This window comes from Drosophila pseudoobscura, chromosome 3 (assembly GCF_009870125.1).
Source record: "Drosophila pseudoobscura strain MV-25-SWS-2005 chromosome 3, UCI_Dpse_MV25, whole genome shotgun sequence".
NCBI lineage: Eukaryota > Metazoa > Arthropoda > Insecta > Diptera > Drosophilidae > Drosophila > Drosophila pseudoobscura.
The window spans coordinates 7,283,261-7,310,712 of record NC_046680.1 but is presented as its reverse complement, the minus strand read 5'-3'; the positions used below and the strand labels follow the sequence as shown (position 1 = coordinate 7,310,712).

Genomic DNA, 27,452 nt, shown 5'->3' with positions numbered 1-27,452 from the left:
ATGGAATCGGATCGGAAATTGTTTACTGGAGCGGAGCGGATCTGATCGGATTCCCCCAATCCCCAATCCCCAATCCCGGGACAAATAATTAAAACAATTGTAAATTACGAATTTAATGAGAATTTCCATTGATTTGCCCCGTCCGTGGATATCCTGGGGATTTACATGCGATATCTCTCTACCCCCTCCCCACGGGGGAGGTGGACTACGGAAGCGATGGCCAATCCGGTCAATCATTCCATTTAAATCTCGGCTTTTGTGGGGCACATTCAAGGCTGGTATTGGTATTTTGATGGTAAATATTTGCGCACATTTTCTGTGCAATAATTATTCATAATTGATGTGTATTTGGCTTTTGGCCGGTGAAAATTAGTCGTCTAATTGTTGGAATATATATTTGGATATTTTTTCGAACAAATGGTAGATGATTGAAGGCAATACTGGTGGCAATTGGCTTTAGCTTTTGCTGCCCCTCTCCAGGGAAATGTATATCCACGGTATATACTGTATGGATATTTGGATTTTTGTGCATTTGACACGTCTGGCACGGCCACGTTCAGTTTAGTGGCACGAAGGTGTCAGAAAGAGGGCGCAGGCGAGGGCGAGGGAGAGGGCGAGGGAGAGGGAGAGAGGCAGAGGTGTTGCCAAAAGAGTCGGTTTTTTTTTATAGTATTTTGTGGGTGGCGATACAGAGGGATGCCGAACCGTTTGGAGCTGTCATCAAACATGCAAACTGCATTCGAGTAAATTGCCAAGTGAATGGCATGCCTCTGGCCACCACTCCCCCGCTGTGGCAGCCACCACACTGTGCCACTGAAGTATTTGCCTCGCAAACTCAATCTCTAAACGGAGCGAAGGGGAGCGGAGGGGAAAAAATCAATCAAATGCCTTTAAGCAATAGACAGAACTTTCGTTCGACCGAAGAGTAACTTTTTGGACCAAGAGGGGGGGGGGGGGGGGGGGGGGGGGGGGGGGGGGGGGGGGGGGGGGAGATTGCATCCCTGGCGGTGCTCCGAGGAGCAACAAAATGCGGGTAATATTATCAGGATATCAACATAAGGGCCATGGGGATTGCCTCCTGAGATTTCCAGCCAACAAACTGGGAAAAATTGATCCCCCCTGCCAGGCTGTAGTTTATCTGTTGTATGTGCAACATCCCGAATAACTTGTTCCACACAAATCCATAAATGCCTGCCTACCGCTCAGCAGGGAGGGAGGGGGGAGGGGGGATCGGGCCTGGCTGTAAAGTTTTTCCCCACACACACACACACACATGCATGAAAAGTGGAAAGTGAAAGGCCGGCGAGCGGGGCGGGGCGGGGCTGGGGGGGAGGGGAGGAAAGAAAGCGAAATTGCTGACAGGAAACTTCCAATCAGAAATGAATTACTTTGAAGTGAAGTTGAAGTTGCCACAAGGAGGAGTGGCACAGTGGATGCCGCCGCAGTGTCAGGTTTAAGCAGCCATGAAATAACATTAATTTGTTGCAAATTCGTTTGCCACAAAGTTTTTCTAAGTTGAATTAATTCGATTAGCTTATCGGCGGTTCAAAGTTGCGACTACGTCTACGTCAAGGAGGGTATTGGGACGGGGAGGGGGAAGGGGGCGGGGACGTAGAGGGGGACTTAGAGGGGGCGACACGACGACGACAATTCAAATTTTATTAGATTACATGAAATTTATGTGGCAATCAACTTGAAAAAACAGAACAACGGAACGGAAGAGCACACCAAATGTCCTAGGCAGGAAGTAGGATGCGGGAGGGGGTGGGGTGGGAGGGGGGAAATGCAAATGATATAGGGTCTAGAACAGGGACTGCCTGCCACTGCCACTGCCCCTGCCACTGGCACTGTGTGTGTCCTCATTTTATTAAGAATGAACTTTTCCCCCCCCCCCCTCTCTCCACCCCTCTCTCTCTCTCTCCCTTTCTCTCTTTGTAGAACTAAATAAGTCAAATAAAAAGAGTGTATTACTGCCTCTGTTTAGGGGGTTTAGTGGGTCTGGGGGGTAGGTGGGGTAGGGGGGGTCCTGCCTGAATCTCTCATTTCATTTTATAAAGCAAGGCCAAATAATTTTCGTTTATTTTGTTAATATTTTTACGGCAAAAATGCTTGAAATTGATAAGGCTGCCTTTTGTATGGGACCCACACATGTGTGTGTGTGCCTGTGTGTGTGTGTGTGTGTGTGGAGTCCCCTTTGCTGTGGGCAGGAGGGGTGTGTGTGTGGGTGGTCTCTGTGGGTTTGCTTTGTTAGCAGCCGCAACCACAGGGAGACAGAGGGACTTCCTTTTGGGACCAATTCTATAGAAGGATCCCTCCGCCATGGAGCGACGATTGGAACACGCTGTGACAAGTTTAGGGAAAACCTATAATTCTTTACAGAAATACTGAATGAATGGGCAGATAAAGAAAGACATCACCAGCAGGCTTTAACTTTAAGGAAGAGTATTGAAAAAGGCCTCTTTAAGCGACAAAAAAGAAGCCTCAAGAGTGGAGTCTTTGATGGGCCCTAAAATGGGAAAAGCGGAAAGGAATGGAGCATAATTTGACATTCGAAATGTTTAGAAAGAGACGAAAAAGATGGCTAAATGGAGGATATATGTAGATCCATTAACTTTAATGATCTCTTGTATGAAACACACCCAAAATACTAATACCCCCCCTTTAAAGGGTAGTATCTAAAGGGAGAAAACCAGAGCCAAAAACCAAAAGAAAGCCAAACAAAAATTTGTTGAAAATGCAAAATTTAAATTGTGTTTGTTTTCTGTAAAAAACACACGCACACTGGCACGGTGGTGGGGAGGGGGGGGGGGTACCTGCCTCCCCCCTCTGAGGCATATCTATATATCTAATGATTATTTGTTTGTTCCGCCCTCTCTCAACATTTGTTTGCCTTCTTCTTTCTCCGCAGATTGGATGAGAGTCTCCAACGACATGGTATGAAGGAGCCGACGAACACTTTGGATGAAATTGTAAGTGCTTTGGCTAATCAGTGGGGTACTACACGGTCGGTGGATTAATTTAGAGTCAAGTGGCAGCACATCCCCACATCTCCACAACGCACACTTGCAGAATGTCCTTCAAGCACAAGCCATGGCCCCCGCAGACTGCCAGACACAGACCGTAGCCACCTCTGAGCCCCATCTGAAGTGTCGCATAATCTACCGGAACCGCATCCACAAGCATTAAAATCCATGTACGAAAAAGTCACGACAATGCAACGGACACATAATGAAAGTGAAGTGGTGGGCCACAGAAGGGAGGGAGTGGGGGGGCCACAGAAGGGTTGGGTCTGGCCACTGATGTTGCAAGAGTGTTTTTTGTGTAGTTGCACGCAGTTGGCGCTTGTTGAAACGAGAGAGAGGGAGAGCGAGAGAGCGAGAGATAAAGTTGGAAATGCAAAGCAATCTAAATAAAATGTCAGTCCCGCAAGTGGCGGCAGGTGGCGTCGCCCAAGAGGGGCACAAAGAGAGGGCATGGAGACAGGCATAATGAAGGAGAGGCAGCAGAGACGGTCAGAAAGGGGGAGAGGGAGAGGGAGAGAGGAACCGATCTCCAAAGCAACGACAAACAATAGTTGGGTGGTGCGATGTGCGATGTGTGGTGTGCGGTGAGTGGGGGGAGGGGGGTGTGGGGAGGGGGGTGGTGTTGGACTTCAAAGAGGAGTTTTGTGCTCAGTTCGGGTTCGAGAGGAGTGGCTGTGGCTGTGGCTGTGCTGGCCAAGGAGAAGGTCCAAATGCTGTCGAGCGTTTGTCAGACCATCGTCGCGGCGAGTAATTGTTATGTAAATGAGTTTTACAGTTTTTACTTGCCCCAAAAAGGTCACCCAAAGAAGCACAGAGGGAGACAGAGAGAGAGAGCGGGGGAGTGGGAGAGAAATAGGCCAAAAATATTTCACAGTCAAGTCAAGACTGTCTCCTGCCGCTGCCGATGATAAGCAGAGGATTTCCCGGACAACAAAAAAAAACTTTTGTTTGGCTTTTGTTTCGATGTCGTTGTCGTTGCCTGTCGGTGCATGCCCCTCCCCTCTGCCCACCTTTCAGGGGCCCTGTGTGCAGGCAAAGCTCTTTATAAAATTGCAAATCAGTTTGTAAGTCGTTGTTGCTGTTGTTTTGTGGCACTTTATAGCCATCTTTGGCCGTAACATTTTTGTGGTGTAAACATACGAACGGCTATGACTGTATTTCCGTAATAAAGTTGCTACGTTCTGCGGGGGCGGGACATAGGATACAGGGGGAAGGCGGCATGAGGCATGAGAGGCATGGGAGGCATGGGGCAGGCAAACACATTGCAAAGTTAATAACCGTTTAGGAAAGTTTAAAGCGGAATGGAATTTACAATACCCTCTTCTCTCTCTCTCTCTCTCTCACTCTCTCTTTGGGAAAAGACCTTTTTTGTTGGGGAGGTGCGGCTTTTCGTTGGGAGACTAACAAATTTGTGTGGAAATCTCTCCCTCTTTTGCAGTGGGAGAGGGGGAGGGAAGTCCCTATTCAATCTATCATTAAACTATTAATTTCCTGTCCTAGCCCCGAGGCAGAGGAAACCAAGTTGTGGGGCTCCACTTGTCCACAGATGCAGCTCCATGATCTGACCATTATGCCATCTCCATCCATTTCCCCAATTAGTAATTTAATCAATTATAACCTTGAAGTTCTCTCTATCGCTCTCTCTCTTTCTCTGTCTGTCTCTTGGCCCATGTGGCAAGCGTTGCCTACTGCTGCGGGCGTCTCATATCGCATATTGCCAATTACTAGACGAATCTATGGTGTGGCGTGGCGTCCCTAGACGAAGGACGAACAGCCGCAGGATGTCCCAGACCCTCAGCCATATTTGTGTTGGCCCATTTTCTTAAGTGCAACGTCAGCTTGGCATTTCGCAACATTTTGTTGCTGCTCGAAGGAGACACAGATGAATGCCAGGACAGGCCAGGGGCAGAGCACACAGACACACAGACAGAGACACAGAGAGCAGTGAGCAGGGTGGAACAGATGCGACTCCGAGTGGGACTTGAATTTTTAATGCAAGAGGCAGAGGGGAGTGGCAGAGGGGAGTGGCAGAGGGGAGTGGCAGAGGAGAGTGGCAGAGGGGAGAGCGGCAGTCGCTGGCTTCATATGGCATTGCCATTCGCAGTGGCATATTTACATTTCGGCTCAATGTCAATTGCGTTTATAAATTAATTTGCAAAAAGACAAATGTACCCCCCCTCCCACACAGGCACACACACACACACACACACACTCGCACACGTACATGTGGCTGTACAATGGGAGCACGCTCTTGGCCAAAAGGAAAAAACCAACAAGCACGCCTTTTGTTTAGAGGCCATTACCGTGGTCCTCTGTTTAACTGCCAGTGTCAGGTCATGTGGAGCTCCTGCTGACCTGCCTGCCGCATGCCGCCTGCCGCCTGCTGCCCGCCTCCGACTCTGCAGGAGGGTACACATTGTTAGGAGGCAGTCCTCAATGGATGCCCGTGTCCGTACCCGTACCTCAGCTGGCGTGACAGGTTGTTGTCGTCGTTAGACGTTAGACGTTTTTTGTGTGCCTTTTGTATCTCGGGGCAAGGGGAAGCGGACAGCAGCAGGCAGCAGCAGCTGCCAGTTGTCGTAAATATTTGCGCACAAAAGTCGGCAATGATTTGCTGCACACATCCACGCACCCACGCATAATGAGAGAAAAAAAGACTGCCTAGCCCTGGTGCGGGGACGCGGCTGGAAGAGGTATTATGGCGGCTAATTTGGGCAGCCGAATGACAAGTCAAACCATGCGATGCGATGCGCTGCGATGACGCGGCGGGCACAGTGGCATTCGAAGGCCTCGAGCGGGGGCCATTAGGAATGCAAATAGACTGAACTTAACTTAGACTGAAATTCAATTAAGAAGTGTTTCAATTTTGAGAAGTGCAACTGCAGCTGCCACAAGCATTTGCAATTTAAATACATTTGTACGTGCATTTATAACATCGTTATGGGCGTGATAATAACAGACGAGGGACATTATTTGCATTCTATTCCCACATACGGCAGAGGCACGCTGCGTGCATCGTCTTTCAGGAGATGGAGCGGGACGGGGCGATATAGAACGGCACGCACTTTCGTCTGGTGCGAATGCAAGTCGTGCCGAAACTCACGACGACCCATGACTAACGCATAACCAGCCGCCACCCACCACCCAGCACACAGCTCGGCTCTGCCTTCGCGATATGATGGTCGCACTTCGTTCCTTGGCCTCGGCTTCGGCTTCGTTTGCCGCCAACCGAACTTCGTTAGCGCTGGTTCGTTTCGTTCGGTTTGGACATTCGAAGCAGCAGCAATTCTGCTTTTGCTTCTGCTGCTGCCGCTGCTGCTGTCTCTGCGTTCTTTGGTGTTGCTGCTGCTGCCAGCGTCACTGCTGCTGCTTCTGCTGCTGCCTTTCGGTTTCCATTTCAGTTGTGCATTGGCTGGCGGACGCGACAGTTCGACAGTTTGCGGTGAAAGCAACGCAAATCTAGCGCCAGATTTCACGTAACGTAACGTAACGTAACGACACGTAACGGCGTGTTCTTGTGAGGCCTCCCTCGAATTTTGGCGCATTTTTGTATCGTGAGTTATTAAAATGCGATAAAAGCCAGTGAATCGGTAATAAAGTGCTTATCTGTGGCCGCAATTACGACAAAAAAAAGGAGAAATAAGGATGAGAGAGAGAGAGAGAGGGTTCCCCTTGAACGTTCAACATTTGGCGGTTTTTTTTTTTGGGTGACAGTCGACAGCCGGCAACCCGGACCCGCTGACTGTTTCTCCAATTACTTGTCGGGGGGGAGGGAGCGGGGCAGCTGGCGGAGTCAATTGTGTGGCTGGCCCCCGCATCTGTTACAAATGACAAGGGAGCCACTGTGGCCCCCCACACTCCACTCCACGCCGGGCCTGCCCTGCCCTGCCATCAGTAGCGCCTACAAGGTGTGTGTGTGTCTCTTTTAGTTAATAGTTGTCTACGTGTGTGGCATATTACACACACAACTACACACAGAGTGACATTAATGTGAGACCCAAACACACGCACACGACCACGACCACGGCGGAGGCGCTGGAGGAGGAGGAGGGGGCCGGGGAAGGGGGAGGGGCACACAGGTGGCTGCGAAGGGATCGTGTTTGTTTTTCTTGGCTTTTAGCTTCCGCTGCGGGCTATCTCAAAGAGCATTCAAAGTATCTTTCGGATGTGCCACTTGCCGTGTTTCGATGTGTCTCATTCTCCGTGTCTCTTTCTCGCTCTCTCTCTCTCTATCTCTGTGTGTGTGTGTGCTACTTTTGGGTGTTTATGACATTTAAATCAATAATGTCGCATGACGGCAGCCCCTTCTCCCCCTTCCCACCTCCCCTTCTCTGCCTTCGTTTTACTCCTCCCCCTCTGCATTGATCTCCCGCTGCGATTTGTGCAATTTGTGCGGATTTGTTGCATCTTGCAACATCAGCCTGAAGTGCCGCCCACCGCCTACTGTCGGGGAAAAAAGGTGACTGCTCCCAGTAGTGTGCCACCTGCCATTGCCCCCGCCCCTGCCTCCATTCCGCCATTCCTGTCTGCCCTGAATTCGCTTAATGAGCGCCGCCTGGCCGCAGATACTTATTTAACGCTCATACGCCCCGTTGCGCGCCCCTCTAGACGCTTTCTTTGCCTCGTGGCTGGCTAAAGCCAAGGCCAGGCGGCTTTTGTTTGTTAGGAGTGGAGCGGAGCAGAGGGGAGGAGCAGGGCAGCAGGGCAGATACGGTGCGGATGAAGTAGTTCACGTAACTGCAACTGCAACCGCCCTCCCTCTCTCCCTCCCTCTCCCTCTCGTTGGGCCCCTTGAATTATGATTCTGTGCGGCTTAATCCCATTTACAACTCGGAGCCCAAATTGTAATGAAGATGTCAGATGCCCCAGACTGCCCCCAGCCCCCTCCCCCTCCCCCGCCTCCGCCTCCGCCTGGATGGGAAGCCCCAGCTCTGTCACAAATAGTTTGTGGCACTTTAATTTGTTAAGTGTGCAACATCCGTGCGTGTGTCCAAGGGTCCGGCTAAGCTGCCACAAACTCGATTTAAACGTCCACAAGTGCCAGAGAAAAGCAGAAAAGCCAGGACCAAGAGGACCAAGAGGACCGACAGGACAACATTTTAATCAAATGTGTAAAAACTATTACGACTCCGCCGGCACCCTTCCGCCGCCGCCCTGAAGAGGAGGAGCAACCCAAAGTTTGCGGGCCATCATCGTGATGCTCTTGGCCATGGCCAACGCATCCACACATCCACACTTCCAGCGTGTCTCCCCTTCCATGAATTTGTTAATTAAGCTTAATGTGCAATTAAAGCTTCTAGGAATGTGAGAGCCCCCGAAAAGCTGATTTAATTTGCATTTCGGTCAAGGGATACACGAGCAGGGGGCAGGCGGCAGGGGGCAGGGGGAATGGGGCACCTCCCGAGTGCGGGTAAGGTGCCAGAAATTAGGCTAAACGCCTGCCACATTCGCTGGCTTTTCTTCCTTTTTTCTTTTTGGGGCCCAACATTATCTTTCGGTCGTAAATTCAACCCATTTCTTGCGGGCGGGGAGCCGCCCTAAGAAAAGCCTATTAGGGGCCCAGGTAAATTTCCCAGAAGGGTCGTCAGGCGCAGAGATGGAAAGCCTTTCCCCGACTGTCCAAGGGGCGGGGGCGAGAAAAGATTATCCTGGATCAAAGATGGATGCAGCGTAATGGAGTCGTCTGTATCGCATTTCACTAAACGATGTATCGATTACTGTTCGATGTCCAATCGTTCGATAACTGCTTTCGAATCCGATGTATCGGTAAGGGATGAAATTCTATCAGTTCCGAGGGGTTTCTATGGTTTTGATCCTCTAATAATCCGATTTATCTGTCCATTCTTGTCCCTCTGTCTCGTGCGAGTACCCATGCTGTATTATCATCCACTTATCGTATGACAAATCCTGTATCCATTCGCTTTTCCCTTTCCTAATTGAATTACATCACAGATCTTGGTCTTTTCCTTTGTCCTCGAACTTGTCCACTCATGAAATCCCATTGCTGGACCACAGATTTCCATCATGCAACATTAGTGTGCCTCGCTTCACTCTTTGCCTGCCTGTGCATCCTGGGGGATTACCTCTGTCGTCTCCCCCCGTCGCTGGGATCTGTTGCTGTTCCTCCATTGCTCTCCATTTGCACTGCTCCGAGCACTCTTCACTAATCTGTCCATTGTGAGACATTGAAAGTGGGCGTAGAGTCACGGCCTAGCCACGCCCCATTGTCCCCTAACGGCAGTTCATAACTGTGGCAGGGGGGGGGGGATGAATGGGGGAAGAATGGGGGCAGGATGGGGGCAGAATGGGAATTTACGACCTCAGTCAACACTCACGGCTAACTCTTGGACAATGAGCAGCAGGCGGCTGCGGCGGGTTCATGAACTTCCATGGCAAACGGCACACAGGTTGTCGTGCAGCAGGGGAGGGGGAGTGGGGCATGGGGCAAGGGGCAAGGGCCTGCGAGTGGACACTGAGGTGCGGCATCAGTACGTATTACACGCCAGAGAGCAGCTCCATCCTATCCTTCACGATTACTTAATATTAATGATATCCAGGCTCGGTCCCACACCCCCCTCCCCTCTCCCCTCTCCCTCCGTGTCTCCCTGCCTCCAGTCTCCAGCCGATGTCGCAAATCTCTGATGCTCTTCGTCGATGGAAAACTTTTCTCGCTTTGGTCTTTTGTAATAAATGCCCTTTTCATCTGTGTTAGCCGTCCAGTGTGTCTGTGTGTGTGTGTGTGTAGTTGGCAAGAAAGAGGAGGGCCAGAGGGGGGGCAGAGATGGCTTCAAGGCCCTATCGGGGCTCCATTGTGTTGGACGGCAGGCCGCTGCTTCGGGGAGTTGGCGAATGTTTGCTTAAGCTGATTTAACTACATTAACCTGATTAAATAAGTATTAAACAGTTAGTCGAGGGGGTGGCAGAGGGGAACCAGGAGCAGGGGGACTGTCTAGATGCGGGCCTGCGGGTCCTGCCCCAAAACGAGTATTGATTGATTGCAAACTCCAGTAAAAGATACTGTGTTGAGTTCCCTGCCCCCAATCTGCCCCTCCCCCTCCCCCTCCTCGGCATGTTCGATGTGGCTCCAATTAAAACGCTTGCAACAACAAAACAACAGCAGCCACGATGTTGTGTGTGTGTTGTGCGGTGGCATATCGTGTTCTCTGATTGTCTGATGGCAGACACACACACATGTCCCCCCCCCCCCCTCCCCCTCCCGGCACACGGAGGGAGCTGGAGCGGGAGTGGAGATGGGCCCAGTAATTAGCATACCACCGCCCCCCCCCCCCGCCTCGTTCAAGGTCATGCGAATGCAAGAAGCACTTGCCACAAATTTCGGTTTGCTGCAACGATTGCCTCGATGGGAAACAGAGGGGAAATGGGAAATGGAAAATGGAAAATGTAGCTTTTATAACTTTGCTGCCGCTCAGCTTTGTGGCATCTCTGACTTCTTTCTCCCTCTCCCTCTCTCCCTCTCCCTGTCTCTATCTCTTTCTCTATTTATGTGTTTGTCAGGGAAATGGAATGCGGAAAAGCGTAATTCAATGAAAAGTCATCAAAGCCCGGCTCCTCCTGCAAAGAGATGGCAAATCTGAAACTTTTCGATTTAATTAACAAAAATATAGAAAATACAGCGAGACAGAAAGAGATGAGGCGAGGTGAGCAGGAGAGAGGGAGAGAGAGAGAGAGAGAGGTGGAGCGGGGAGAGAGTGAGAGAAATGTGCGTAATCACTCGACCATTAAATGTTGCTTAATTTATGCAAAATGAAAATCTGTTTGGCTCGTTATGCCCCCCACCCCCTCTCTACTCCTTCTCCTCCCCCCCCCCCCCCCATTCCACACCAATAAATAAAATCGAGAAATATATAAATATTATTGCACACTCGTATTACTCTGCTTTGGGGCACATAAATGTCAACATCTGATGAAGGACATTTGAATAATTGCTAGGGGGTGGTGTCGGGGGGGGGGGGGGGTCCATGTGTGTGTGTGGCAGAGACATGTGTCCAGCCACCAGCCTTTCGCCGGAAAACCTTCGCCTCCACTGGTGCTCCGTGATGGCCGTCGGACAGCTCTGGAAATGAGCAAATTTTTGTGGGTCGTCATTCAAGTTAACAACAAAACAGACACAGGACTCAGGACTCAGGACACAGAAGGACATTTGAACAAGGAGTGGGGGGGGGGGGAGAGGTGGGGCCGGCAGACTGCCACCAAATTGCGCTTCATTTATTTATAATAATTACAACAGTAAAAAGTTTTAAAAGTCATTTCAATGGCAGGCCACGGAGCACGGCACAGGCCGGGCCCCACTTCAAAATGGAGGCTAATAGGCCCGTCCCGGCCCCACCCGCCCTCGTCTGCCCCGAAGGGAGGACGCAAACTATGCCCAGAATGGTGGGGGGTGGGGGGTTGGGGGGTGGGGGGTGGGCCCCTGAATAATTGATGCGCTGAGAAATTGAACTATTATTTGGCAGCCGGTCAAAGGGAGCGTCCGCCCCGGTTACTTTTGGCACTGGAAATACTTTGTTTTGTTGCGGCGCAAATTTAAATTTAATTCTCTGAATTATGGCCACAATTTGCGCCGAGACGAAGGGCGTGGGGGGGAGGCAGGGGAAGGCATGGCTTGGATGGGTTGGCGCTGACCATTCCGGCCATAATCAGCGCCTAAAAAAATGAGCGTACATTTTTAATGCTCTCTCCCCATGGCTCCACCTCCCCACCTCCCCTCCTTCGCTCTTAATCCGCTCTTCCATCTCTTATTTATTTATTCTGTTATTCCTTTATTGTGTTTGTTTTTCTTGTTGGCCCGGCGTCTGCGTCTGCTTTTTTTTTATGCCTGCATTAAATCAATTCCATAAAAAAGCGGAGAGCCCGGCATGCGTGTAAATTTGATGTTTCAATTTGGCTTTTTATTTATTTATTGCATGATTTTCTCATCGACTATTATTGAGCAGGGTGGGGCGGAGGGTGGCGGAGGGGGGCGGAGGAATTGAAGTTTAAAATTCAATTTGCAAATGCAATTAAATTTGCCAAACAGTGAGGTCCATTAAACGCGACAATCTCCAATTAACCGAATTAATAGAACACTCCATTTAGCCCCAATCGGCCCCACTCCCCGACACCCACCTTGCCACACACACACACACACACACACACACACGTAGCTGTCTGCCGCCTTTTTGAGTGGCATTTTTTCCAGTGCCACACTTAATAAACGCAAATTACTCTCAATGCCAATAAGCTGATTGTATTTATTAGGCATCGCGGCAATCCAATGAAAAGTTGAATATTTCATGCCGCCGGAGAGCAGGGGGCAGCCCAAGGGGCAGCCCAGAAGTGCGCGAGTAATTTATGCTTCACCCCAAAGACCATTGCAATTTTCAGCCCCCTTTTTTGGAATTTTTTTGTGCATTTTGCAACAGCTTTAGGGACAGGAAACGCCGAGAGGGGAGCAGAAGGGGGAGTGTATAAATATTTGATTGGATATTCTCGGTTTCTGCATAGGAAATTGTAGTATTTAATTGTATTTATATTTCTAAATTTATTTATTATTATTATCCGAGGCCATTCCTTCAATTGTGCCTCCTTTCGAAGGTCCTCCTGTGCTCCTGCCTTCTGGTCCTTCTGCTTTCCGCCTTGAAGAGCATCCTCTGCTCGAATACCCCTATCGATTTCGTATTCAATTGCCTGACCTTGAATGTACGCGTTTTTTTTCTCCTCTGCGGATTACGTAGCTTTCGGTCATTTGAAGCAGGTCAGAGGGGGGGGCGAGGGGTGTCCTGGTGTTCCCCCGCGCCGTCTGCTTTAATTACTCTTGCGGAAAATTGCTTCAACTCTCAACTTTGTTGAGTGTTAAGCATTTGCCACCAAACGGCAGACTCGACACGGACGCTGGCACTCCCTCGCTGTCGCTCTCCCCCTAGCTTTTGCTCTCTTTCTCAATGAGGGTCAATGGGTATTACAGTGCGTGAGGCTGCTCCCCCGCTCCCCATCCCCGCGTCCTGCCCGGAAACCAAAGACCCAAAAACGAACCGAAAGTCAGGGAACCGCAACCGCAGCAGCAGAGGCAGCAGCAGAGGCAGCGGCAGAGGCAGCGACAGCGGCAGACCGCCGCAGTATCCGGACACACAGACATCATTCTGCCGGACATCAGCAGAACGTCAAAATATTTCCCCACCCCCCACCGCCCGCAAATCAGCGGAGGCGCCACCAGAGTGAGAAGAGTGGAGCCTCGCGTGAGCGACGACTTGAGCCGCATTTTGTTGTGGAGACGAGACCCTGGCCCTGGCCCTTGGCCACAGCACCTCCGCGTCCTCCTGCCGCTGCCGCTGTCCGGACATGAGTGGTGCAAAAGTTTTTGCAGAACCAAAAGCCACTCGCAACTGAAACCACTTGGAACAAGCCGTTTGACGGAGGCAGTCGTCCTGCTGTGTGCTGTGTGGTGTGCTGTGTGGTGTGGTGTGGCAGGACCCGCAGAGAGTGCCACTAATGTCTGCTCCAGTAACTGTATCACGAAAGTGGGGCTTGATTTTTGGCCAGCAAAAGCAGAAGGATCCTTGTCGCACTTACCATCAGGCGCGTACATGTGTGTGTGTGTGTGTGTGGGGGGGACTGCAGGTGTGTCCTTGTACCGTTGTCGCCAGCATCCTGTGCTCTCCCCCTCGTCTCTCATCGCTGCACACAAATTGCCAAAGTTGCGGACATTCTCGTAGGCAAAACTTTCAGGAATTAATTAAAATACAAAATGGCCACAAAAGGCGATGGCGATGGCGACGGTGATGGCGATGGCGGCGCAGGGCAATCCAATCCGTGACAGGATCAGAAACAGGATGTGTGGCCATGACGGCGAGTGGACGGATGGGTCGGGGGGGGGGGGGGGGGGGGGGGGGACGGATGGGGCCTCCCTTTCTAATCGTTGTGTGTGGCAGCCACTGCCATCAAACGGGCTTCCGCAGTGCATATCCTGTTTGTAATCGATTTGAAAATGTGCAGCAAGGACACGGCCAAAGGACCAAAGTCCAAGGGCCATGGCGACGAAAAAAGCAGCTACAAAGCGGGGGAGGGAGAGGAGGAAAAAGCCAGAGCAGGAGCGGAAGGAGTGGAAGGAGCGGAAGGAGGCGCCACCGACAAAGTGGAACAAAGCAAAACAGAAAAAAAAAGACGAAGAAAAAATTAGCAATAAACGTGCCCGCACGCAATGTCCGTTGTCCGCAGGACGAGTGCCACTGCCGCCCCTCGACAAGCAGTACAAAAAAAAGGCTAAAATCAATAATACGCTTGTTGCTCCGCCACAACACCAGGGGCAGGGGCAGGAGGCAGGAGGCAGGAGGCAGGAGGCAGGAAGCAACAGAAATCTTCGCAGTACAATGGAAACGCGCCACGCCTCCCCCGGATATCTTTCAATGTACAATTATATTGGCTGCCACCTACCACGTAGCACCCCCGCACCCCCTGCCGGCACCCCCTGGCAGCAGCACTCTTCTGCAACATAAATAGTTTCGTTCTTGCCACTCAGCTTGCCTCTTTTACCCCCTCCCCATTTACCCCCATTTTTTTCCTTTGTTGCGCCAGCGAAAATGCTTGAAATTCCAATAGAAGGTCGTGGTCCTGCTGGAGCTGCTGCTTAGCTCCCTGGCAGCTCCACAAATGGCTGGAAAAATCTAAATAGAAAGGGTATAGAGGGGGCATGGAGGGGGGCTGCTTGGTTTCGGTGGGAGGAGAGTGGGAGCGGGAGCTGAGCCACATTGCTGCTGCTACATGCTGAAGATTCCATCGCTGGCGAGTTATTATGACAAACTTTGTTAATTGGAAAATATTCCCTGAAAATGTTGTCCTCCTCGTCCTTCGTCCTGGATGGATACATACATGGCGCCAGCACCAGCAGGCTCCTCCTTTGGTTTTCGGCATTCTGTGGTCCCAATGCACATTCGACAAGTTTCTCTTCCCCCCCCTTCCCACCCCCCCCCCTGCGTTCTGGAAAGTTAACTTTTTTTTGAGCAAATATTTCCACAGATGGCATCGTTAGCGGCAAGTGGATTAATTCATTAACGAAGGACCAACTATGCGATGCGATGCGATGCTGGAAAATAGAGCAACTTTTGCCGAAAGTTGGGGAGTTCATAAATAAGTTTTATGCCGAAGCCTTGACTTGGAGGCTCCCAAGGGATTCTACTTCCAGTATATCTCACAAATGAAGTCGCCAAGTTTGGGAGAATGGATCCGACTCTGCAGGCTGTTGGATCTGCCATCGGATGCATCTTTGGGATACATTTGGGGGCATCTTTGGTGCAACGCGAAGCACAAAATGGGGCAATAAATTCCAAAGTGGCAGAGGGTGATGGGGGGAGGAGGGGGGCGGGCGAGAGAGCATTAGTCTTTCTCCGCCTCTGTATCCCTGATCAGCTTTTGAGCTTAAAAATTGTATGTCCTTTGTCCAAGGCAATCCATGGCAGGCTTCACCCCCAACGCCCCTTCCCCTGCGCATTATCCCCATCATCGCCATCATCAACAGTGGACGTTGATGACGGGGCGTCCGAAAGCCAATTGTACTCCGTACTCCGTGGCCATCGAAACGAGTTGTTGGTCATGGAAGTGGACAGATGCTACACGTACAGTCGAACAGTCGAACAGTCGAACAGTGGGACACTCGTAGAGGGACATGGACAAGGACCTCGTCATGGCCATGGCCGGAGCTAGCACTCATCCTGGCGCTTTATTGTCTGCTTTAGCGGCACTGCTAGAGATCTCTGGGCCAGTCGTCCATGGCTTCTGGCACTCTCTCTCTGCTCTCTCGAGTGGTTTATGTAATGGCAAGTGCCAGCGATTAAGCACACGCAAACTATGACTTTAACTGGGGGGTTGGGGTGTCCCTCCCAGCCCCCTGCTACTCCTCCTCCTCCCCGTCTATGCATTGCATGTCGAGCACTGTTATTGTCACGGCTGTTTGGGACACGGCACGGGTGGGCACGGGTCTGCCCCTGTTGCCAATGACAACCCAACAACGACAACACACTGGTGGCTCTGTAAACACAGTGCCGTACATACGTACAGTGTACGCCGTACAAAGTATGCTTTCAATCAGGCACTGAATTGAAAATCCATTAACGTGTACGACGATGGGCGCCAAGCAAGGCCCTACGCGAGGGGTTTGGGGCCGTACAAGTGGGTCCACCCCATCGTTATAAATTTACTTGAACAATAAATGAAACACCAACACCCATACACGTTCCCTTTTTTTTGTTGGCCCCCTGCCGTGCAGTCAAGGACTGCTGTGAATGCAATTTCCAAGTAAAAGCCAGAAGCGAAAGAAGCGAAAGAAACGAAAGAAACGAAAGTAAAAACTGTAATATAAACCGGGGAAAAATCGCAACGAAAAATTGCAATAAATCAAATTCAGAGAAGTGAAAATCAAGACAGAAAAGCCATCAAGAATGCTGACCTGCGTGTGTCGGCCCGTGTCCGGGAATCTGCCTAAGATGCCGCCCGTCTCCCTGATGCCCGGCCCAAGGCCGACGGGCAGGAGCGGCGCCCCCAGCCCCACGCGGGTGGTGACCAGCGAGCCCAAAATGAAAGCCAACGTGAACGTGAGTATTCGCCAAGGACCAAAGGACCAAAGGACTAGGGTCTAGAGTGGTGGCCCAAATCCAATAAAAAGCCGAAAATTAGCTTAAAGCATAACTTGATTTATGGCCTACAAGGGCGTTGACAACATTCAGTTTTGGTTTTACTTTTGCGGCCGCTCGATTATAAATTGTGTGAATTTCATTTGCCCCATGCCACATGCCCCACATGCCCCACATGGTGCCTTTAATGGTGATCTTTAATCTATGATCTCTTTGATTCCAGGTGCCCAGCAGGCTGACGTCAGCCGAACTGAGGGCGATGGCCTTGAGACAGCAGCAGCAAATCGACAGCCAGCACCAGCTGCTGGCCACCAAGGAGCAGCGGCTGCGCTTCCTCAAGTCCCAGGAGGTGCGCAGTGCCGTCGCCAGTGCCGAGGGGGAGCGCCTGCGACGCCTGAGGGAGCGCGTGGAGGCGCAGGAGTCCAAGCTGCGGCGCCTACGCGCGCTGCGGGGCCAAGTGGACTTGCAGAAGACCTACAACGTGACCCTCAGTGAGTAATCCATCGAATATCATTCGAAAGCCAGGGGGCAACAGCACTAACATGTGTTCAGACCGTGTTGAGTGGCGGCATGCACCGTCTTTCACCCTTCCAGTAGGTGCCACTCCACCACTCCACTCCGATTCACTCTGTCCTGGGTCGCGTGTGTGTGCGGCATTTAATTTATGTATGTGTGCCACTTTGTTGTCCTTTATGATTGCCAGTGGGAGCGGCAGGGCCGCACAGCAACGCCTCTTGAGCATGGCCAAGAAGATGTTGGCATTGGCATGAGCCCACAAGCACACACCACACAAAGAGGCACACACAGAGGCACTCACAGAGGCACACACAGAGGCACACACAGCGGCACACATGGGCACTATGTTAATGAGGTTTCGCCCAGTTGTGGCTCTAATTAGTTTAGACAGCGAACAGAGGCCCCAAAAGGATAACAGGCGGCGGCAAGCGATTATAAAATAGTTAAGGATTAGCAGGGGGAACGTTGATACGTTGATTCGAGAGGAGCGTCCTTTAACAGCCCCAAAACGTTTACGGCTTTCCATTCAGGCAACGACCTGGACTCGATTCGGGCCCTGTTCAGCGAGAAGGAGAAGGAACTGAGCCTGGCCGTGGCCAAAGTGGAGGCCCTGACGCGGCAGCTGGAGGAGCTGAGGCGGGACCGCCGCTGTCCGGTGAATCTGCTGGCGGCCACGACGGGCAATGGCGTCGGACAGGCCCTGCCCCCGCAGGCATCCCGCGAGCTGGAGAAACTACGCAGGGAGCTGATGGTGAGTATTGGATGAGATTCGACCCGAAACGGAACTCATTTCGCTGCTCTTTTTCCGCAGTATCGCAATCAGTTGTCCCTGCAACAGGACGCCCGGCTGCACATGCAACGCGAGGCCCTGCAGCAGCGCCAGGCGGAGCTGCGGTCCGTGGATCAGCGAATCTACGAGCTGCAGACGCGCCTCCAGCGCAAAAAGCAGGCGAACACCCATCACCAGCAGCAACAGCATCTGCAACAGCATCAGCAGCAGCATCAACAGTTGCAACAGCAACAACAGCAGCAGCAACAGCAACAGCAGCAGCAGCAACAGCAACAGCAGAAGCAGCAGCATCCACAGCAGCAGAAACACCAGCAGCCGAATCATGCCCCTGGGCCCGTTGCGAGCCTGTCCGTCAAGCACGGCGGAGTAGCAGCCCTCAAGCAGCAGCTGCTGCAGAAGCAGGTCAATCAGCTGGCTGCTGCCGCGGCCGCTGCCGCCGCTGGCCGAGCCCGCGGCAATGTGGCCGCCGTCGAGCCCTTCATCCACACGCCCCAGAAGTCCACCATCACGAGCACCGCCAGCTATCTGAGCGGCGGCAGTATGCTGAAGCACGCAGCGGCCACGGCCAACACCAACCAGCAGAACCAGCTCATCCAGGACCTCACCCACATGAAGATGAAAATGGGCCAGGGCACCGGTGGGGGGTTCTTTGGGGGTTCCGTGCCAGTGCCAGTGCCCGTGGCAGTGCCCGTGGCAGTGTCCGTGGCTGGCGCCAGCTCCAGCAGCGAGAGCGATGAGTCGAAGCTGGCCAAGAAGCTGCTGACTGCAGCGCCAGCCCCAGTCACGGTTCAGGCCAAGACGGGGGCAGAGCTGCGGAAGCAGGCCCAAACGGAGGCCATGGACAGCACCACGCACATCTATGCGGAGGTGGGTCCCAAAAAGCGGGACAGGGAAGCGGCAGCCGCTGCCGCCGCCGCCGCTGCAGCTGCTCAGGCGCAAGCACAAGCTGCGGCCGAAGCAGCAGCATCCACAGCCACCCCAGAAGCCCCTCCTGCCCCAGCGAATGCCAGCAAAATACCGAAGAGCATCTCCAGCAGTGGAAGCACCAGCTCCGCCTCGGCGCTGATCAACAAACTCAACCAGCAGGCCACCAAGGACACCCAGGGGGACACGGGACACCAGCAGCACCAGCAGCAGCAGCAGCAGAAGAAGAACGAGATCGCGGTGACGAGCGAGACGCTCTCGGAGCGCAGCAACCAGCAGCAGTTGACGGTGCACAGCATGCCCCTCGGTGCCATCAGCAAGTCGGTGGCCCTGGCCGTGTCCAATGCTGCCAAGCCGCTCCTGGTGCAGGTCACCAACCTCGCCGTGCCGCCCCGCAAGCCCCTCAGCAGCGTGGCGCCAACGTCGGTGAGCGGCAGCAGCAGCAGTGGCACTGGCAGTGGCAGTGGCAGCTCCATTCCCAAGATGATCACCTACAGTCCGAAGGTGAACCGCGTGGCGCCCAATGTGGTGCTGGCGGATCCACGCCCGGCCCTGCCACCCAAGCCCAGCAAGATGTCGCCCACGGAGCAGTCATCGTCGTCCCCAGCGGAGGCGAGTTCCAGCTCGACTGCCGCCCCTCCCCCGACCATGGCCAAGTCCCAGGGGCACGGGCAAGGGCAAGGGCAAGCACCGGCACACCAGGCACCACAGGTGCAGGCCACCTTCGGCCTGCAGTCGCTGAACATCAACGACAACCTGCCCATCAAGGCCAAGCCCCTGACCATCCGCAAGCAGCCGCTGTTCGAGCAGCCGCGCCTCAAGTCCAGCCAGACGGCGGCGGGGAGCAGCGCCGGCCAGCCCAAGCAACCGCTGCAGCAGCAGCATCAGCAGCTGCAGTCCCAGCGGAAGTCGGAGCCAGCCAGACCGCCACCGGAAGCGGCCAAGTCATCGCCCGACCCCTCGCCCCCGCACTCGCCCAGCAGCGAGTCCAGCGTGGATGAGCCGGATCGTGTTGCCCCCACGAAGGAGGAGCAGGAGACACCTGTGGCCACGCCCCCCACCGCAACCACCAGCAACATCAAGGAGCGGACGGGAGGCAAGCCGAAGCTGGGACGACGCGTGAGCTTCGATCCGTTGGCCCTGCTGCTGGACGCCAGCCTCGAAGGCGAGCTGGAGCTGGTGAAGAAGACCGCAATGCAGGTGGCCAATCCCAGTGCGGCCAACGACGAGGGAATCACCGCCCTGCACAACGCCATCTGTGCCGGGCACTTTGATATCGTCAAGTAAGTGGAAACCTTTGGCCGCCGCCTGCTGGTCCCCCCATTAATCTGTCGTCCTTCATCTGTTCAGGTTTCTGGTGGAGTTTGGCTGCGACGTGAATGCCCAGGACTCGGATGGCTGGACGCCGCTGCATTGTGCGGCCAGCTGCAACAACCTGTCGATGGTCAAGTTCCTGGTGGAGAGCGGAGCCTGCCTGTTTGCCTCGACCCTGTCCGACCACGAGACGCCGGCGGAGAAGTGCGAGGAGGATGAAGAGGGCTTCGATGGATGCTCGGAGTATCTGTACAGTAAGCAACAGGCTGCAAATGGTTGTCCACGAGGCAGACGTAACTCCCTTTATCTTGCAGGCATCCAGGAGAAGCTGGGCATCCTGCACAACGGCGACGTCTATGCCGTGTTCTCCTACGAGGCCCAGAACGGGGACGAGCTCTCCTTCCGCGTCAACGAGCCCCTGATCGTGCTGCGGAAGGGCGACGATGCGGAGAACGAGTGGTGGTGGGCCCGGAACGCCAGTGGCGAGGAGGGATACGTGCCACGCAACCTCCTGGGTGTAAGTACAAATGGATAAAGACCCCGAAATTATGAAAGCAACTTATCTCCCGCCCCATCCACAGCTGTACCCACGTGTGCCGCCGCAGTCGCCGCACTACGGCGATTAGCAGTTAATACGCTTCACCATACTGAAGCGCAAGGCTGGCCGACTCATACAGAAGCGCTACATCTCCAAGTACATCTAGGGGAGCAGCAGCGCATCAGCGGCACCGATTCTGAGCACGTGCCACCGCAGAGAGTCAGCTGGGGAATTATTTATCAGAGCTCCATGTTTCTTTTTGTTAACTTTTTTGTTTGGAAAAAGCAACACAAAGGATGAGGAGAAGATTAAGAGGAAAGGAACGAGAACGATAAGGAGAAAGAGAAGGAGAAGGGGAAGAAGGAGCAACCACTCAGCCATATGGTCATCCATATGGCATGGTCCATGTGTGTGTTCGTGCAACATTTGCCACCGACTGCAGTCCCATTCCAGCACCAATCTCCAATCTCCGCCGACGACTATTTATCACGACGACTGGCCCCAATTAGCCCGGCTTTGGCGCCCTCCCACCCTGCATACGTACAACAGCAAATTGAAATTCACTTAAGCCCGCCGCTCCCGCGCCACACCCCTCCTTTAGCTTTAAGGCCTAGACTAATGGATGCCCCCAGCCTCCACAGCCTCCACAGCCGCCACAGCCGCCCGCTAGCCTGGCCACCAGAACTTTCTCCATAAAGTTCAAATTGAAAATGGAAATGAAAACTCATAAAATTTCTTGCCACACACACAAAATGTTTCATCTTCGTCCTTGGGAAGGAGCCGAAGCAGTTGCCCAATTGCATATGTATATCAAGCTAGTACTTAAACATTTAATTGGACTTGAACAAAGTTCGCACAAAAAGAGCAACATTTTGCATAGATAACGTAGATAACCTAGATAACGTAGATAACCACAAGGAGGATAACGAATACGAGTACGAGCATATAACGAATCGAATGTGATTTTTGTATAGTGACAAGAATTTTAATTTAATCCATTTTTATCGAATACTAAATGCCGATGTAAATTACATAAAACTGATTCGTTGTCGCGTAATCGCATTATAGATACACAAATTAATTAATGTAGCTTATCTTAATTATACATACATACATATACAATATTTAATACTACATTTAACGGTTGCCTAATTAGCATTAACAGAAAGAAACATCAAACCCACAGATTGGAATGCAAATACGTTTGAATATTGAAAATAAAACGATTGAACAAGCTTACATGCACATGTGCATATGTGGAATGTGTTGTATATTTCATGGGCAGATGAAATTTATTATTTCAAACGTTCGAAACTCGATGTTCACTCTGCAGGAGGCGGCCAAGAGTATGCCACAAAAATATTTCTTTTGCCGGATTTATTTCGAAATTATTGCATACTTTCAGGATGGACGAATAATATAACCAGTATTTCCATTATTGGCACATATCTCGGCCAACTAGGACTATGTCGACCAAGGACCTACTTCCCCAGGATCAGGGAGGTCCAGACTGTTGATCCTCATCAAAATTTGCATACAGGAATCCGGGAATATACAGGATAATACAGGAAAAAACCCAGTATTTTAGTTATTTGCACAGTCAATTGGGCCAGATCGGCGAAGGCCCTGTCTAGTATCCAGACTTTGTATTTGCATTTTTTTATAAATATTTTGTGGCGTGAAATATCTAGATGAGATTGTTTTTGACAAGTATTTCGCATGCCAATATTAATCGACGTAGACAACTTATTCCAAGTGATTTATTACTGTGTTTCAAAGCGCTGCCTCCCCCTAATAGACACAATAGGAACCCGGATAAAACTAAGAAAATAAGAGTTGAGAATAAATTGATTGGCGCAGGCATACGTATCTTCTAAACCCGAACGAAACCCGTTTCGTAGAGCAGTCGGGACATCAGCCACAATCGGTGCGGATCGCAGACTCAGTCGTCGCTCGGACTTTCGCATAGCTAATTCGTGAAACGGTCAAAAAACATCTGTCCGCCTCAGATTTGCTCTTTGCAAGCACGCAACACATAAATTAAGCCCGCTGATACGAACAGAGTGTCTATAATCATCGCTCATTAAGTAGAGATTACCTATTATAATAAACAGAGGTACTACAAGCCTTGCAGGTCGTACGGCAATACGAGTATGTTGGAGAAGATTACTGAGTCTTATCAGAAGTAAACAATTAGTGTCTAACAAACGCTTGCACTTAAACGACGACAGCCTTCCACAGTCAATTAATAAACGAATTCCCATTCGAATATAAGCGATGCAATTTGTGTTGCTCTGCTGTTTGCTGCTGGCTCTCCACCCGGAGCCCAGGCCTGTGGAGGGAGCCAAGATACTGGCAGTCTATGCATTTCCAGGTAAGCCAAATACCGAAGGAGGTACTGCTTGTTGACTCCATATTTTGGGTGGCAGGAAAGTCGCATTTCATGATGCACACGGCCCTGATGAGGGAGCTCGTCGAGAGCGGCCACCAGGTGACCATGATCACCGCCTTTTCGCTGGAGAAGGAGCAGCTGGGCAGCAACTACACGGAGATTCTGATAGAGCCCGTCTACGACTTCTGGCACGATGGTAAGTGCAAATTCGCCCATCGCCCATCATCCTGCTATTTCTATCCCTCATCTGTCCGCAGTTAAGCTGAACTTTGGAGCCCAGCACTTGTTCGAGCTGACGCGCATGACCAACTATGATTTCCTGAAGATGCTGGAGATCATCGGGCTGAAAACCACCGAGCACGCCCTCCGGCAGCCCAAGGTTCAGGCCGTGATTCATGCCAAGAAGACGAAAGGAGTCTTCGATCTCCTGCTGGCCGAGCAGTTCTACCAGGAGGCATTCCTGGCCCTTTCACGCATCTACAAGATACCCGTGGTCACGACCAGCACGCTAGGCTACGAGAACCACATGAGCCAGATGATGGGTCTGATCACGCCCTGGTCCTTTGTGCCGCACGGCTTCATGCCGTTCACCGATCGCATGAGCTTCCTGGAGCGCGTTAAGAATTCGTACGCCTCGCTCTACGAGGACCTGGACCGCCTACTCAGCTACTTCCCCAAAATGGATGCCGTAGCGAGGGAGTTCTTTGGCCCCGTCCTGGGTGAGTGGGGGTTCCAGTGTATGAGAAATGGGAAACCAATTCGTCTGTGCTTGCAGGCGATGTGCCAAAGGTCAGGCAGATGGAGAGAGAGATCTCTGTAATGCTGCTCAACAGTCACGCACCGCTGACCACGGCCCGCCCCACTGTAGATGCCATGGTGCCCGTGGGCGGGATGCACATCTATCCCCCCAAGGCCCTGCCCGAGGACATGCAAGCGTTCTTGGATGGAGCCAGCGAGGGGGCCATCTTCTTCAGCCTGGGCAGCAACGTCCAGAGCAAGGATATGCCCCAGGAGATGCTGCAGCTGTTTCTACAGGTATTTGGCTCTCTGAAGCAACGAGTGCTGTGGAAGTTCGAGGACGAAAGCCTCCGCCAGCTGCCGTCCAACGTGATGGTCCGCAAATGGCTGCCGCAGGCGGACATCTTGGCCCATCCCAAGGTGAAGGTGTTCATCACCCACGGGGGGCTTTTTGGCACCCAGGAAGGAGTGCACTACGCCGTACCCATGCTGGGCATCCCCTTCTACTGCGATCAGGTAGGGACTTGCCCATGAAGTGGCTAGAACATGCCTAATCTTCATCTTTCCACTGATAGCATCTAAACATGAACAAAGCCGTGCTGGGCGGCTATGCCATTAGCCTGCACTTTCAGTCGATCACAAGTGAGGTCCTTGAGCACTCCCTGCTGCAGCTGATCCACAATGCCACCTACAAGGAGAGCGTCCAGCGCGTTTCGAGCATTTTCCGGGATCGCCCCCAGGAGCCGCGCAAGAGCGCCGTCTATTGGATCGAGTACGTCATCCGCCACAGGGGAGCACCACACATGCGATCCGCAGGCTTGGATCTCAACTGGTTCCAGTTCTATCTGCTGGACGTGATTGCCTTTGTGGTGGCCATTGCCTTAGCCGCTCTGTTGGCCGCCCTTCTTGCCATCCGCCTGCTGATGGGGAGCGACAAGCAGCACAGAAAATCCAAGACACACTGAAAGAGTGGAGCATTATTAATAAATTTAAAATATGACATCTCGAATTTTTCCATTAGTCTGTTATAATAGTTTTTTGTTGCTCATCAATTAAACCGATCGGTTGCCGCACGAACAGAGATCGGATTCGTCTAGAGACGAGCACAGGGCTCCACAGCCTGTCTCCGTGACACGCAGCACGAACAAATAAACTAATGTTACAGTAGATGAGCCCTAAACTGTTTGCCATCCCTAGTGGTCAGACCCAACCAGCCCATCCAGAACACGTTCTCAGTCTTCGGAGAATCGCCGAGTGAATCGGTTGTGGATTGTTTATAGCGCAGCAAAGTGTAGAGACCCGGGAACTCAAAATGGTTTGTTGTTTGGAAGCAATGAAAGATCTTTCAAGTCTTTTGCAAACTATTTCACCAGAACGGTCAATTTCGAATCTCCGAGATGGTTGTAAACAACAATTCAAACTTGTTTTGCTGTCTGGGGAAAGTTTCGGTGGTTGGCAGGTGGTTTGCCCTTATCAGTAGCCCACTAAAAATTGGAAATAGGCGGGCTATCAGTGGCACTTTCCGACCTACAGATGCGGTTAACAGATAAGATAATGATGCTTGTTAACCGATCTAGTGCTAAGCAAACTATACGAGTAGTTATTTTAAAGTAGGTCATTGACTTTGCTGAATTGTGGCACTTGTGTTCTCCTTTCCAGCAACTGAAATGTATCCTGCTCCTCACGCTGGTAGCTCTTCAGCAGCTGTGCCTGGGCGAGGGGTCCCGCATCCTGGCGGCCTTCTTCTTTCCCGGAAAAAGCCACTTCATGATGACGAACGCCATTGTTCGGGAGCTGGTGAAACGCGGACACGAAGTCACCTTTATCACGCCTTTCTCCCTAGCGAAGGAGAACCTGGGACCTAACTACAAGGAGGTGCTGATTGCGCAGTACGATTTCTGGCCAGAAAGTAGGTCGACCCGAAACAAAGATGGGCATGAACAGCAATAATAGTGCTCTTATCATATAGTTAAGGAGATGACCAAAACCAGTACCATTTTGGAGATGACCGATGTGCCAAACCTGACGTTCGTCAGGCTGATGACGGTGATGGGTGCCCACAGCACGGACTTTGCCTTCGACCAGCCGGAGATACAGGAGATAGTGAATGCCGAGGACAAAGTCGGGAAGTACGATCTGCTGCTGGCGGAGCAGTTCTTTAACGAGGGCGCCCTCATTCTGGGGCATCTCTACCAGATCCCCATCATCACCGTCTCGACCTTCGGGTACGCCAACTACCTCAGCCAGCTGGCGGGCATCGTCTCGCCCTGGTCCTATGTGCCCCATGCTTTCATGCCCTACACGGACCGCATGACGCTGTGGGAGCGCATCGGGAATGTGGCCATCTCTGGAACCGAAGATCTCATCAGGGAGTTCTCCTACTATCCCAAGCACGATGCGATTCTGAGGAAGCACTTCTCCGGACTGCTGGACAGGGTACCGACCATCAAGGAACTGGAGCGGAACATATCCGCCATCCTGCTGAACAACTACATGCCGCTGACCACGACCAGACCCACCTCCTTCAACATGATTCCTGTGGGGGGACTGCACATTCAGCCACCAAAACCGTTGCCCCAGCATCTGCAGCAGTTCCTCGATGGGGCCACCGACGGAGTCATCTACTTCAGTCTGGGTAAGTGGGCGGTGCAATCATTTTCAGGAGCTCAAGCTGATGGTTCTGCTTCGATCTCCGACTAGGTTCCCAGGTTCGCAGTGCCGATCTCCCACCTGAGAAGCTAAAGATCTTCCTCAACGTCTTCGGAAGCCTCAAGCAGCGGGTTCTGTGGAAGTTCGAGGATGAGTCGCTGCCCAATCTGCCGGCCAACGTGAAGGTGCAAAACTGGCTGCCGCAGGGGGATATCCTAGCACATCCCAATGTCAAGGTCTTCATCGCCCACGGCGGACTCTTCGGCACGCAGGAAGCAGTTTACAATGGGGTCCCGATGCTGGGAATGCCCGTCTATTGCGACCAGCATCTGAACATCAACCAAGGCAAACAGGCCGGCTATGCGCTGGGCCTGGACTATCGCACTGTCTCCGAGGATCAGCTGCGATCCTCGCTCACTGAACTCCTCCAGAATCCCAAGTATAGAACCAAAATGCAACAGGCCTCGCGAATCTTCAGGGATCGCCCTCTGAGTGCAATGGACACTGCCATGTACTGGATAGAGTACGTGATCGAGCATCGCGGAGCTCCGCATCTGGTGGCATCTGGCGTAGATCTGCCCTGGTACCAGTTCTACCTCCTGGACATCGTAGCCCTGGCCCTGGCCATCGTTCTCCTGCCCATCGTGGCCCTCTGCTGTCTGTGCCGCAGCTCCAAACCGAAGAGGGAGTCAAGGAAGAAGGCCAAGCGCAACTAATTGGAACCAAAACTTGATTTATTTTATTTTTAGAAACAGACGGGATTACAATTATGTTAGATATTTCGCAATTATTAAATTAATAGTAAATTTTGAATAATAATAATTTCGTAATACATTTCTAGGGCAACAGATGGCTGGCAAAATAATTGAGAAGGAAGCTGGCGAGAAGCGTACAAAGACCGCTCCCAACTAACTGAACCGGATGCTGAAATATGTCACGAGAATTA

The 27,452-nt window shown here is 52.0% G+C and overlaps 3 protein-coding genes and 1 long non-coding RNA gene across 5 annotated transcripts in view; all 4 read left to right on the top strand.

The window, feature by feature from the left end:
* The window catches only part of ASPP (Ankyrin-repeat, SH3-domain, and Proline-rich-region containing Protein), a 31,170-nt gene extending 9,188 nt beyond the window's left edge, over window positions 1–21,982 (top strand). The window contains exons 2-8 of one of the 2 annotated variants that reach the window (XM_033377718.1): window positions 2,909–2,969; window positions 16,869–17,136; window positions 17,692–17,912; window positions 17,973–20,158; window positions 20,226–20,443; window positions 20,504–20,706; window positions 20,771–21,982. In XM_033377718.1, coding sequence (XP_033233609.1) covers window positions 2,937–2,969; window positions 16,869–17,136; window positions 17,692–17,912; window positions 17,973–20,158; window positions 20,226–20,443; window positions 20,504–20,706; window positions 20,771–20,815 — 3,174 coding nt within the window. In that variant the 5' untranslated portion in view covers window positions 2,909–2,936 and the 3' untranslated portion in view covers window positions 20,816–21,982. Of the gene's footprint in view, window positions 1–2,908; window positions 2,970–16,315; window positions 16,595–16,868; window positions 17,137–17,691; window positions 17,913–17,972; window positions 20,159–20,225; window positions 20,444–20,503; window positions 20,707–20,770 lie in introns of those variants that run through there. The other variant, XM_033377719.1, reaches the window with a different exon arrangement.
* Window positions 5,408–16,329, top strand: LOC117183547 (uncharacterized). The gene is made up of 2 exons (XR_004468652.1): window positions 5,408–6,613; window positions 16,282–16,329. It is a non-coding gene; the product is annotated as an uncharacterized lncRNA (long non-coding RNA).
* A 651-nt stretch (window positions 21,983–22,633) lies between the features above and the next one.
* On the top strand, window positions 22,634–24,866 carry Ugt49C1 (UDP-glycosyltransferase family 49 member C1). The gene is made up of 5 exons (XM_001360389.4): window positions 22,634–23,101; window positions 23,157–23,315; window positions 23,377–23,838; window positions 23,895–24,373; window positions 24,433–24,866. Exons 1-5 carry the CDS (start codon window positions 23,005–23,007, stop codon window positions 24,820–24,822), a joined length of 1,587 nt encoding a protein of 528 aa, XP_001360426.3. The 5' UTR covers window positions 22,634–23,004; the 3' UTR covers window positions 24,823–24,866.
* A 168-nt stretch (window positions 24,867–25,034) lies between these two features.
* Ugt49B1 (UDP-glycosyltransferase family 49 member B1) lies at window positions 25,035–27,340 on the top strand. The gene is made up of 4 exons (XM_001360390.4): window positions 25,035–25,172; window positions 25,517–25,766; window positions 25,827–26,492; window positions 26,558–27,340. Exons 1-4 carry the CDS (start codon window positions 25,170–25,172, stop codon window positions 27,220–27,222), a joined length of 1,584 nt encoding a protein of 527 aa, XP_001360427.4. The 5' UTR covers window positions 25,035–25,169; the 3' UTR covers window positions 27,223–27,340.
* Window positions 27,341–27,452: the final 112 nt, after the last annotated feature.